Below are 13,405 nucleotides of genomic sequence, written 5' to 3' on the forward strand. Positions count from 1 at the left end.
AGATGGCCCATTTGTTGACTGGAAAATGACTGGCGGACAATGCATCGCGGCGAGGAAATTACTCCCAAGTCAAATATTATTCTCATTCACTAACAAGTTGCTTTCCAACCATATTGAACTTGAGAAAATACAGCGTCGGCTCCCGTTTGAAATCAGAATGACTCCTCACCTCAAGTCATTTACTGATTTTGGACTGCGCACACCTTCACTCAGCGCATCCCTTGATATCTGTTGCAACTATCCCCAACCCTTATACCCCTGTCTACTTTGAAAAGTGCACGTTTCCATTCAGGAGCCATTCCCACCCACTTCACCAGGTTCGTGTTGACTGACAAGTTGGGTCCACTCAACTGATTATAAAACAAGCATGTTGCGACTTGACAATTTTCCAAGCCCTGTTTCCAAGATTGTGATCTGTTACAACCAGCACAACTGGAGAGCAAGTGAAAACAAAGTCCCATCGTTTTATTTTTGAAAGTGTAACTTTATTTTCAATCAATGTGATTTTTAACATAGGCAGTGTCAAGAACGTTGAGTGAAACACTGTATTAACCAGTTCAAATCCTGCACAGTCCCGGCCAATATCAGTATTCAATCTCACTCTACGCTGGTCAAATACGCCTCTGATTTACGTAACCACCTTACGAGTAGTTATTTAACTCTGCAACAGTATCGTCAGTCCACTCACGCAATGAGACTCGACGCAAGCCTAATTTAGAGAGAGGGAAAATGTGGTACATACCAGGAGCAAAGGTTCCCTCACCAATATTGCGCGTTTAACATGCAATCGTATCGTGCTGGGATTTCAATATCACATGGTGTGTGAAACCTTCAGGAGTGGGATAAGCATCCAGCAGTACAGCGAGAGGCTGTGCCCCGTCAGGGGGCCACTTTTTGAGCTGTATGAAACTGGGGTAAAGCAAGAAGCCCTGTTACTGGGGGTGGGTTTAAGTATAACAGTGAATTATGAGGGCTATAGGCAAGATAAGTAAACTATTGGATTAACTGTGTTTTTTGTTAATATTGCTGTTTCTCGGTAAATGAAAAATAAAAGATTCTCGCTGAAGAGCCCCACAACTACAGAAGATGCCCAACTTCGGAGGTACGTGACAGAAATATAGTCCAATATGCAAAACAAGTTACATCTTTGGCTGAAAACACGCTAGAAAGCACATTTAAGTAATTCACACAATCCCAAAATAAAATATTCATCAGGAAGGGTAGCATTGCACATTAGAGCAATGTACCTGGTGAGTGCTGCATGGTGTCGGGCACAATCTAAGCACATCTCCCCCCACCTCAGAGATTACTTCATATTCAGATGATCCCTTGTTTTAGTATCCTTTACAGGAACGCGTCTGCAGTGATTGCAGACAGTCAGCGAGGTTAGCAGGCGAGCCAGACTAGAACAAACCCTAATTCTGGCAAAAATAGAGCCATTAAGAAAACGTTTCACTCCAGTTTCCTTTGCGAACCGGCCATTCATTAAATTCTCCTGCATTCCTCAGCTCAGAGAGGAGCAAACAAGGGGAGCTCACCCTGCCACCTGCTTCTCGTGTGCTGTGACGCCTTTTAAACACATGCGCCTCAAATGCCAGCTATTGCGTCTGCTCAAGGAGTGTCTCAAAGTCGGGTGAACAGACTAACTTGTGTTTGACATGTCCCAGCACCGTCATTTCCCCAGTCCGGTTCTCTCCAATTCCAATAGAGACCAGTTCCTGAAAGGGAAATGGGGACAGAAATCAAATAAAGTGGAACAGTCAGGACGGATATTTCACAGTGACAGGGTTATCTTCACGGAGGGAGGGTGGGGCGGGAGAAAGACGAGACAAAGAAGTGGCATTTCCATAGTGCTTTTCATAACCTCAATATGTCCCAAAGCGTTTCATAGGTGCTGAACATGCAAGCAGTTCAGAGAAGGTTTACCGGATGAATACCTGGAATGGGCGAATTGTCTTACTGGGAAAGGTTGGACAGGCTAGCAGTGTTCCTGCGGGAGTTTGGAAGAGTAAGAGTTGACTTGATTGAAACATATAAGATCTTAAGATGGATGTGGAGAGGATGCTTTCTCTCGTGGGAGAATCTTCAATGAGGTGGGTCACGGTTTTAAAAATACAGGGCTGCCCATTATAAACAGAAATGAAGAAAAAAACATTCTCTGAGGGTTGAGGGGGTTTGGAATTCACTTTCTTAAAAGGTGACGGAAGCAGAGTCTTGTGGGAAACGTGGCAACCAATTGAACGACTAGACAGTATTTTTAATGATGTTAGTTCAGGGATGGAAATTGGCCAGGACACATGGGATACCTCCTCTGTTCTTCAAAGTGTTAGAACCTTTATTAGTGTCACATTAGGCTTACATTAACACTGCAATGAAGTGACTGTAAAAAGCCCCAAGTCGCCACACTCCGGTGCCTGTTCGGGTACACAGAGGGAGAATTCAGAATGTCCAATTCACCTAACAAGCACGTCTTTCGGGACTTGTGGGAGGAAACCGGAGCACCCGGAGGAAACCCACGCAGACACGGGGAGAATGTGCAGACTCCGCACAGACAGTGACTCAAGCTGGGAATCGAACCTGGAGCGGTGAAGCAACGGTGCTAACTACTGTGCTACCGTGTTTCATGATCCTTCACCTGTGATGGTAGAAGGGGCCTCGGTTTAATGCAGGGGTGGGCAAACTACGGCCCACGGGCCGCATGCGGCCCGACAAACGTTTTTATGCGGCCCGCCAATGAGGTGCCCGGAATCATAACCGGCATTTTTGAAAAGCCGCCGGGGAAAAGCCGCTGAAGTAAACGCGCTTTTTCAATAAGCGCATTTACTTCAGCGGCTTTTCCCCGGCGGCTTTTCAAAAATGCCGGTTATGATTCCGGGCACCTCATTGGCGGGCCGCATAAAAACGCGCGTAGTGGGGTGGATGAGTGGGGCTGTCTCATTGGTCGGTTTAGTTGGGTGTGCAACCAATAGGAGTCCAGGTTACAAACAATAAGCCTTATTATTGTTTGTAACCTGGGCTCCTATTGGTCGCACACCCAACTAAACCGACCAATAAGGCAGCCCCACTCATCCACCCCACTACGCGTGTTTTTATCGTTGACTCGGCCGGGCTGTGCTTCTGTCAGTGTTAAGGATCAGCACAAGCAACTTGACACCTGATTTCAACAAACTGGTAAATGACTGCAGTCAGATGCATCATTCTCATTGACATTGTTCTGTTACTTATCGAGTTACTTTGTTTTTCAAATAAATGTGCTTTTTTTTCTTTAAAGACCTTTTATTTTGGCTATTTAAAATATTAATTATTTTACTTAATATACTATGCGGCCCTTTAAAATTGTGAATTTCTGAATGTGGCCCTTGCACGGAAAAGTTTGCCCACCCCTGGTTTAATGTCTCCAATAGTGCAGCATTCCTCAGTATTGTGCAGGAGCAACTGTCTGGATTACATGCTCATACGTCTTGAACCGCTGTCTCAGAGGTAGGTGGAATTTGAGAGACCAGACAAGTAGGGAGGTAACAAAGGCATGACTGAGTGTACCAGCAACAGATAGGCTGAGGTAGGCCCAAAGTCGGGCGATGTTCACTGAATATTTAATTGGTGGAATCATTCATTTTGTAACAAACCTATTCCTGCAACAATCACGCCCTTCAGAATGAAAGAAACGAGCTCCAGAAAAGCCAAGTGACCGAGCGAAAGGAACAAACCAGATTAGGGGACTCCTCTAAGGAGAAAATGTCAAAAGGTTAGAGTAACCTGTCTCCCCGCTTGTAAAAACACGTGGAACATACCTGGAGAAATGAACATGTCGTTCCCATAGTGACATCCAGGGTGACTTGTCCCAGGACAAGTTGTACTCTCCCTGACTTTCTAATCAGCAGTTTCCCAATTTGACCTTCAGTTAAATCCATCAGCGAGCAGGAATTCTCAGCTTGTTTCACTTCCTACAGGACACACACACACGCTGACTGGTTAGAGAACAGCTCATTAACTATACAGGCATTATCCACATAAGCAAACAATAGTCCCCAGTAGCACCAGCCCATGTGGATATCCTTTTGTGTTTCTAATCCAGGGATAATCGTGCGATGGGGAATAAACTCATTGAATTATCAAGTGATGGAAAGTGCCTTTAAATGACTTAATTACATTCATTCCCTGGTATCTCTTAACCCTTTATGTAACCAGTTTGTAACTCACCCCCAGCGATCTGTTATTCTATACATGAACCACCTCGATTAGATCCCAGTCTGTAACTCACTCCCGGGTATCTGTTATTCTATGTATAAACCACCCCAAACCCCTCGATTAGATTCCAGTCTGAAACTCACTCCCGGGTATCTGTTATACTATATATAAACCACCCCGAACCCCTCGATTAGATTCCAGTCTGTTACTCACTCTGGGGTAACTTACTCTATATATAAACCACCCTGAACCCCTCAATTAGATTCCAGTCTGTAACTCACTCCCGGGTATCTGTTATTCTATATATAAACCACCCCGAACCCCTCGATTAGATTCCAGTCTGTAACTCACTCCCGGGAATCTATTATTCTATATATAAATCATCCCGAACCCCTCGATTAGATTCCAGTCTGTAACTCACTCCCGGATATCCGTTATTCTATATTAAAGGTAAAGTTGCCATAATCCCAGCAGACCATAGGCTGCTTTCCCCTTTGAGGAGGGAGAGCTGACTGGTGGTGATTTAACCCGAGGATTATCACACCTCAGGCGAGGGGCGAGGTTGAGAATAGCCTCAGTCAGTACGGGAATTGAACCCACGCTGCTGGCCTTGTTCTGCCTCACAAACCAGCTGTCCAGACAACTGAGCTAAACTGGCTCCATAACTCCCCTCCTGGACATCTGTTAATCGGTGTGTAATCCATGCCGAATCTTTTGATTACATTCCAGGCTGTGTATCCCCATACGTGTTACTTTTATCAGACAACAGAATTGTGAATGGTATGGTTCCAAACCTCAGTACTGGGTTATTTGCCCAGTTTTGGAAATGGTGACCAGGCGGGGGTAACCCGAGTGACATAATAACTGGTGTCTCCCCCGATACCGACCTGAGCCTTCTCCTGCTTCAGCACCACAGTCTGGCCATCCTCGGTCTGAACCTCGGCCTTTATTGGCTTCTCATCACGAGTGGGAGCCTGGCCAGGCAGTGTGTCGGGGAGTTGCAGAAACAGCAGTTCATCATCTTTACACACACTCAGCTCCTCGAGCAGATCGGATACCGAAACCTCCTTTGCAACAGTCGGGATCTTCTTCACCGCGCTTGCTTTCTGCGCCATCTGAACCTCTTTGGCAACACCTTCATCTCCAGGTTCATCCTTAACTGAAAGTAGAGCAACAAACACCATTAACTATATGTTACAGAGATTAATGCGCAAACAATTCCTTCTGGCTTTTATAAACGGTGCCAGCCACTCTCACGCACAATTGAGCAGGTTTATACAGTCAGCATTGCCAGGAAATTCCAAAATGCAGTAGCACTCGCGACCGAATCAGAAGGCTGTGGATTCAAGTCCTCGTCCAGACACATCATCGAGATCGGCACTCCCGCCGTGGTACCCAGGAAGCGGCGCACTGCCATTAACTGTGTGTTTTGGGATGAGAAACTGGGAACCCCGTCTGCCCTCTCGATGGACATAAAAGATGAAGGCCAGACAGCGAAACCATGAGAGAGCAAGGAAGATACCAATGGGAAAGTAGTGCCAGCAGCAACAATTGCTTCCCTAGGGGCTAAATCCAGATGCTTTTCAATGAATGTATCGGCCACATTTCATACATATCTGCCTAATTACCTTACCCAGAAGTTTGTGGCTCAGTTATTTAAATACCTTCTTAAATAACATCTTAAATAAAACTATCAGGCAGCATGGGGCTTGAGACCAGGACCAGGACCGCAAGGACTAAGTGGTTCATTAACTACCAACTTAGTAAGCTAGGCTGTGTTCCATTATAAATGCTGTAGCAGACACCCACATTGTTACTGTTGCTCACACTACTGTTACTTTCTCATTGGCACCTTCCGCTCTTTAAACACTCAAGAATTTGCTGCCCTGGTCTTTATTTTGAGGGAAAGGAGTCTGGCTGTGCTGGCGAGCGTGCTTGCTCAGCCGCTCCTGATGCCTTCCTGGTCAGCAGTAACCAGGAGTTACGCCGTTTAGCATGTTGCTCTTTGAGGAACCATCCTGGGGCTAATCAGTGACCCCCACATCAGGGAAAGTGCTACTTCAGAGAGCCAGCATAGATGCAATGGGCTGAATGGCCGCCTCCTGTGCTTGTAACCATTCTATGCTTCTGAGAAACGCTCCAGTGCTGTGAAAGGCGTTGTGTAAACACAAGACTATCTTTTTGCGTGTGGGAGATTCGTATCACAGTGGAGCCTGACTGTCTCCACCAAATGTGCCAACACTGCAGGCTCGCTAATTCTGATAGTAAAGCTATTTAACAACTCTAAATGATTGACTTCTGAATGACTCTTCCACCCCCACTGAACTGATACAACCGCCACCTCACATTTTCTGCAAGACTGTCTGAATGACTGCTCCCAATTAACACAGCAGGCTACCAGATTAGGTGAATCAACAATGAGATTGGTTGATTGCAGACATTAAATCAAACCGATGAACGCTTTATTAACAGCGCTAAACAAACTATCCCACTCTGTCGTTGCCTCCAAATGGCTTCACACATTCAGTCGCCCCGTGCACCAGCAAGCGTTGTCACACTCGCCTTTCACTGAGAGATCCACCTCCATCTTATCCTCTTTGGCCGGCAGTGCAGGTTTCACCTCCTCGTCCTCCACGTCCTCCTTGAAGAGCCAGCCTGACTGTGCCAATGGCAGCTGGACAGGCATGTTCCGGGCATCATTTTTCAGACCAGGATCGTCAATAAACTGCACACAGGCAGACAAAGCAAAGCATTCAGTGGAATGGGCACACATAATGTTTCATTGATGCAGACAAAGAAAAACACAAACTCTGAACGGCTCAGGTAAAAAAGGAATTTGGTGTTTAAGGACAGAGATGGTCACCAACTCTACCGTTGCCCCGTGCTGATATTATACCCACTGGAATTATTTTACACCGAGTTCCTGAATCCCAAGTTATCAATCCCAACACTGATACCTGGAACCTATCTGACCAACTCCAAACTGTCCCTTTTGAAACACACAGGCTCTCTCTGCCGTGTGGTTCCACAGGCCTGCTTGCTGTCCCTAAGTGAGGGACTCAGTGGTGAGTATCGACAAGGTATTGCACCAATGCATAAAAGGTCAGCTTCCCACTGGTGCCCACCCATCCATTGGGGGAAGGCTGGCGTTGGGAAGAAATGATTAGAAAGCCACCACAAAACTCCTACTCCGCTCATTTTCTGCCTTCCCTGTTGCAAGGGTGAAAGCTCAACTGCTGAGGAAGGGATAAGTTAACCCGGCAATTTGGGAACCAATCATGGAACCCCCGTCCGTTCCCTCCCCCTTCATCTCTGCTGCCAATGAGACACGCGCACTTCATTCTTTCCTTCAAATGCACCTCCCATTACAACAACAGCCCCCGACCTCGAACACTCCGGATCACCAGCTAAGTAGCCCACCCCCACTTTAGGGCAGTGCAATACATCAGGGGCGTCCCTCAGCGTCTGCTTACGTCGTCGCGATCCAGCATGCGGAGAATCTGTTTGGTTTCCTCCTCCGACTCGCGTTTCTCCTTCTTTATGTTAATAATCGGTGAGGTTCCAAACTCTTTCACGTCCACAGAGGAATCCCAACCAGCTGTGAAGATATATAGAGACACAGCCAGATGTGTAAATAATACAAGAGATGCTAGGCGAGTAACTGTACCATTGACAGCCGAGAACAAGTCAATATGATTAGCCCACTGTGATGATTTAAAATGCCCTCAGCATGCGCAGTTTACTGGAGGATGGGGCAGTGACAGTGCGGTAAGCTCCCTTTAACATTACTGTCGGTAGCCGAGACTGCTGACCATTAACAGATCCCATCCTTCCCTAAACATCACCCAAAGTCAAGGTGGGAGGAACACAAAATCCTGGATGACACTTATCTAGAATTTTCCGTCCCTTTCCCTTTGTGGCATCCCACGGCAGTATCACACAGGTGTACGGGTCTTTCCCGTTTATTCCCCGTCTATTCCCTTGGCGCCATAGTGTGGCGACGATGGGATTTTCACAGTAACGACATTGCAGTGTTAATGTACGCCGACTTGTGACACTAAAGATTATTATTTCCCCTTTCTTTTATTTTTTGCCGTTACATTTTTGACCCATGGATGATTTATCGACATGTGTCTTCGGCCTCCACCCAGTGGCAACCATCTACAAGGCACAAGTCAGGAGTGTGAGGGAATACTCTCCACTTGCCTGGATGAGTGCAGCTTCAACAACACTCAAGAAGCTCGACACCATCCAGGACAAAGCAGCCCCGCTTGATCGGCTCCCCACCCACAAACATTCACTCCCTCCACCACCGACGCACAGCGGCAGCCGTGTGTACCATCTACAAGATGCACTGCAGCAACTCGCCAAGGCTCCTTAGGCAGCACCTTCCAAACCCACGACCTCTACCATCTAGAAGGACAAGGGCAGCAGATACCTGGGAACCCCACCACCTGGAGGTTCCCCTCCAAGTCACTCACCATCCCGACTGGGAAATATATCGGCCGTTCCTTCACTGTCGCTGGGTCAAAATCCTGGAACTCCCTCCCTAACAGCACAGTGGGTGTACCTACACCACATGGACTGCAGCAGCTCAAGAAGGCGGCTCACCATCACCTTCTCAATGGGATGGGCAATGAAAGCTGGATCTAGGCAGCGAAGCCCACATCCCTTCAATGAATAAAAACACAAAAGTACAAAAGCATGAAAGGTTAGATTGTGGAACTTGTGGCCAGATGGCGAATGGCCTGAATCGTAGCCCACCAACAATTGGACACGGTAAATTAAACTGCCACAGGAGACAGCTCTTACACCAAAGATCACTGGGAACCGGGGCAGGCCTAAATATTATAATATAATAATCTTTGTCACAAGTAGGCTTACATTCACACTGCAATGACGTTACTGTGAAAATCCCATCGTCGCCACATTCCGGCGCCTGTTCGGGTACACAGAGAAGGAATTCACAATGTCCAAATTACCGAACAGCACATCTTTCAGGATACGTGGGAGGAAACCGGAGCACCCGGAGGAAACCCACGCAGACACGGGGAGAACAGGCAGACTGCGCACAGACAGTGACCCAATCCGCGAATCAAAGCTGGGATCCTGGAGCTGTGAAGCAACTGTGCTAACCACTGTGCTACCCGTCAGGCAGGAACAGATCAGGAACAAGCAGATAATACTGTTCAGGGCAGGGCTTGCCCCAGGAGTGCAGATTGGTCATAACCAGATTGGGCAGATGGTTGGTGTATCCCCTGGTTTCGGCCAGACTCTGACTCCTCAGGTTCCCAACATTATTTGGAAGGGTCTATGTGGAATATGGATAGCTGCCGATGGTGACCTCGGGTGCATCTAGCGTCCTCCAAACAGAGGATTTGCAACCTCATTGGGTGCTGTGACCTCCACCCAGTGGCCCCCTTTGGCTGGAAGCCACGGAAACTTCCAGAAGGACGCAGAGGAAGTGGAGTAAGAGGAGACACCAGGAGGGCACTGGCAGTAGAGGCTCGGCACGGCCTGCAGTGGAGGAGACTACAGACCAGACTTGGCGGCAACCCAGAGTCAAACGGAAGAGGGCGTACAAGAATCCTTCGAAGACGAGGACCGAGACAGCAGAGGCTCAGAGAATTGGACCCGTGGCTCAATCAAGTTTACCGGCACAGGTAGTATTAGAATCTTAGGCAAATAGGGTTAAGATAATTTGGGAATTGTAATCGTGTGTTAACATCTATTGAACTTGTCAATAAATTTGGGTTGACCCGTGAATCTGTTTCTGTCCTTTGTTCGTCTCTTAAGTAAGGGCTCCTGGGTAAACGTTTTACTAATAAACGGGACGAAGTGTCTGATAAAATCCAGACAACAAAAAAGAGGTGTTTCCAATGACTGAATAGCTGGAAGGCAGCAATGCTGACCACAGGATTCTGCCATTGCACATTTTGGAAGAAATGGATATTCAAATCAGAGAAAGTGCAGATCGGGCTCCGAATTCGCAGGACGATTAGCAATGATGTGTTGACTACATCCTGTATGTCCCCAAATGTCCTTGTGTCGAACCTCGGCTTTGACAATCTTGACAATCAAGGGCGATCCCAAAAGAAGCAGCGGCAACGTAAAGAAATATCTTTTCATCAATGAGTGGTACGTTTTTGGGATGCAGTCCCATTGGATGACATAATTGGCAGGAGACAGAGCTGCTGAGAATTGGAGAAAGGGGAGTGGGATTAACTTGGTTGCTCTCTGAAAGAGCCAGCACCAGCTCAATGGGCCCAATGGCCCGACCCATGCTTCTGCGCTATGAATAGAAGCAGGAAAGACAGGATTCGTGTATACCCTTCTCCGCCCCTTACCTCTTTTCTTCATCATTTCAGCAGGACCCTGCTCAAAGATGGAGTGGGACTGAATCGTCTCGGGTCTTCCTCTACCCCTTCCCCGTGCCTCTCGCTGACGATCCCGCTCTCGGTCTTTCTTCTCTTTTCTCTGAGATGCATCGTCCTCCTTTGGTCTGTAAGAGAAGCAAATTTAAGGGGTGTGGTGGGAAGTGCTGCTCCCGTTAAAAGCAGTTTTAAAAGCACATCTTTCTCTTGAGAGGTGACGTCTGTGAGTACGTTGACGAGATGTGCTCGCTCACCTTTAGCAGCCCACTATGTGTGCGCCTATGCCTTTCGTGTGAAACTAACACATTACTGATGGAGCAGAGGGGTAAACGCAGCAGTAAATGGAGAGACTGTGGAACCCACCCCCTCCCTCCAGTGGCAGCCCTGTCCCCACCAGTACTCAACCCAGTGTTCACCGGCTCGAAAAGTGCTCTCTCCACACATGCCCACCCCAGGAATGATGCTGCCGGGTCTTTGTCGCATTCCAAGCAGACAGCTGAGAAATCTCCCCCACACCTAGCGCTACACTCTGTCGGGACACAAGCTACTCCACTGACTGAAATGCAGAAGTTTCATATTTGCACTGTAATGATTGTAATGTAAAGATTGTCAAAGCCGAGTTCGACGCAAGGACATTTGGGGACATACAGGATGTAGTCAACACATCATTGCTAATCGTCCTGCGAATTCGGAGCCCGATCTGCACTCTCTCTGATTTTGAATATCCATTTCTTCCAAAATGTGCAACGGGCAGAATCCTGTGGTCAGCACTGCTGCCTCACAGTGCCAGGGACCAGAGTTCAATTTCGAGCTTGAGGTGACTGTGTGAGTTTGCACTTTCTCCCCGTGTCCTGCGTGGGTTGCCTCCGGGTGCTCTGGTTTTCTTCCCAGAGTCCAAAGATGGGCAGGTTAGGTGGACTGGCCAATGATCAATTGCCCCTTAGTGTCCAAAAGGTTAGGGGAGAGAACCTAGGTAGGGTTCTCTTTCAGAGAGCCGGTGCAGACCCGATGGGCTGAATGGCCTGCTTCTGCACTGTGGGGACTCTCTGATGCTAAAATCGCACTGGTAATGAATGATGGGAAGCCACTAGCCCACCAAGCAAGGTAGGCACACAAGCATGACAGGTGTGTGAGGATAGTTCATTGCCTGTCCCCTGTAAGAAACCTGGGCCTCTGATCAGAAAGTGCAGGTGCTCGGCAGCTGGAGGCCCTGTACACGGACCCACAGCACTTGCTCTCCCAACGCCCGCCCACCACCCCAGCTGGCATCACGTAACCACCACAAATAGAAAACCAAAGCTAGCGCAGAGTAAACATATACTCACTCTTCCTTTACCTTCCTGCTGATGATGTTGGGAGTGAAGGTTTTCTGAAAGAGAGGACAGCATTCATTACAGACAAGTCACATCAGCAGCTCATATTCCACTTCTTTATTTTTCTTCATAGTCATCATTCTCTGGTCCTTACAGTGGCTTTTGGAGTTCAGGGGGACGCGAGTCTGAAAATGCTGGAAGCCCATGCGGAATCAAACCGCTCCTTATTTGTGCCAACTCTAATGACATGCCGGCCTTCATAGTGAGAGGATTTGAGTGTAGGAGTTGGGATGTCTTGCTGCAATTATACAGGGCCTTGGTGAGGCCACGCCTGGAATACTGTGTGCAGTTTCGGTCTCCTAGTTTAAGGAAGGACATTCTCGCTATTGACGGTGTCCAGCAAGGGTTCACCAGACTAATTCCCGGGATGGCAGGGCTGACATATGAAGAAAAACGGGATTGACTGGGCTTGTACTCAGTCGTGTTTAGGAGAGGGCGTCACAGTGGTTAGCATCTAAGACTGGACAGATGCAGGAAGAATGTTCCAGATGTTGGGAACGTCCAGAACCAGGGGTCACAGCCTAAGAATAAGGGGTCAGCCATTCGGCACTGAGATGAGGAAGAACTTCTTCTCTCAGAGAGTTGTGAACTTGTGGAATTCTCGACCACAGAAAGCTGTTGGGGCCGGTTCGCTGGATATATTCAAGAGGGAGCTGGACGTGGTCCTTGCAGCTAAAGGGATCAAAAGGTACGGAGAGAAAGCGGGAATGGGATATTGAATTTGCATGATCAGCCATGATCATATTGAATGGAGGTGCATGCTCGAAGGGCCGAATGGCCTATTCCTGCACCTATTTTCTATGTTTTCAACATCAACACAAAACTTCATTTGCAACAGTTGTTGTTCAACTATTCGCGACAGAAACCCAGTCATGCCCTTAATAGACTTCCGAAGCTATTGAAATCAGTAGTGAACTCTATAACTGGTGTCTTGTTATGCTCTTGGCGCAGCATAAGCTGCTTCCTTGACTGCACACGTTTATTAAACTATTTCCAATTCTCCTACTCGGATTCGCCTCTGCTGTTAATCCTTCTATAGCTACTCAGACTACGAACCAGTCTGCTACATCCACGTGGGGGGTGTGATGTTGAATCAACCCTGTGTCTGTACTCACTGAGTGTCCTCCACGGGAATAGGAAGATCATGTGTGCTGTGTCCTTATATATGGGGTCGGTGTAATGCCCCCCCTGTGTAGTGTCACCTCTTGTGTGTATCGTGAATGCCCACTGGTCGTGTCCTATCTTCCTGACCTATGGTTGATGTGTCTGTGTGTCATGTCTCTGGTGCTCCCTCTTAGTGGCCTATTTAGGTCTACATGTACTTACTTACATTAAGCCCCTTGTGTATAGACAGTGATGCATATCATCACAACTGTTAGCCCTCTTACTGAGCCATTGCTGACGTCGGGCAGTTCTGGACAGATGGAGGATTAAAAAGTGGGGGCTCTCATCGTCTTGGCATCACGCCTG

The 13,405-nt window shown here is 47.7% G+C and overlaps 1 protein-coding gene across 1 annotated transcript; it reads right to left on the reverse strand.

Moving 5' to 3' along the window:
- Positions 1 to 463: 463 nt before the first annotated feature.
- On the reverse strand, positions 464 to 11,938 carry polr3d (polymerase (RNA) III (DNA directed) polypeptide D). Its single transcript, XM_038785341.1, has 7 exons — positions 11,888 to 11,938; positions 10,536 to 10,690; positions 7,662 to 7,786; positions 6,751 to 6,913; positions 5,076 to 5,347; positions 3,792 to 3,944; positions 464 to 1,718 (listed from the first exon to the last, which is right to left on the reverse strand). Exons 2-7 carry the CDS (start codon positions 10,549 to 10,551, stop codon positions 1,599 to 1,601), a joined length of 849 nt encoding a protein of 282 aa, XP_038641269.1. The 5' UTR covers positions 10,552 to 10,690; positions 11,888 to 11,938; the 3' UTR covers positions 464 to 1,598.
- Positions 11,939 to 13,405: the final 1,467 nt, after the last annotated feature.

This window comes from Scyliorhinus canicula, chromosome 26 (assembly GCF_902713615.1).
Source record: "Scyliorhinus canicula chromosome 26, sScyCan1.1, whole genome shotgun sequence".
NCBI classification, from domain to species: domain Eukaryota; kingdom Metazoa; phylum Chordata; class Chondrichthyes; order Carcharhiniformes; family Scyliorhinidae; genus Scyliorhinus; species Scyliorhinus canicula.

What these genes read in the sequence shown, in the direction of transcription:
- polr3d (XM_038785341.1), bottom strand. An exon ending in TGAAGCAGGAGAAGGCTCAG is followed by an intron (nt 3,945 to 5,075) that starts GTCGGTATCGGG and finishes TGTGTCCTGTAG; the next exon opens with GAAGTGAAACAAGCTGAGAA. An exon ending in CGACATGTTCATTTCTCCAG is followed by an intron (nt 1,719 to 3,791) that starts GTATGTTCCACG and finishes TTTCCCTTTCAG; the next exon opens with GAACTGGTCTCTATTGGAAT.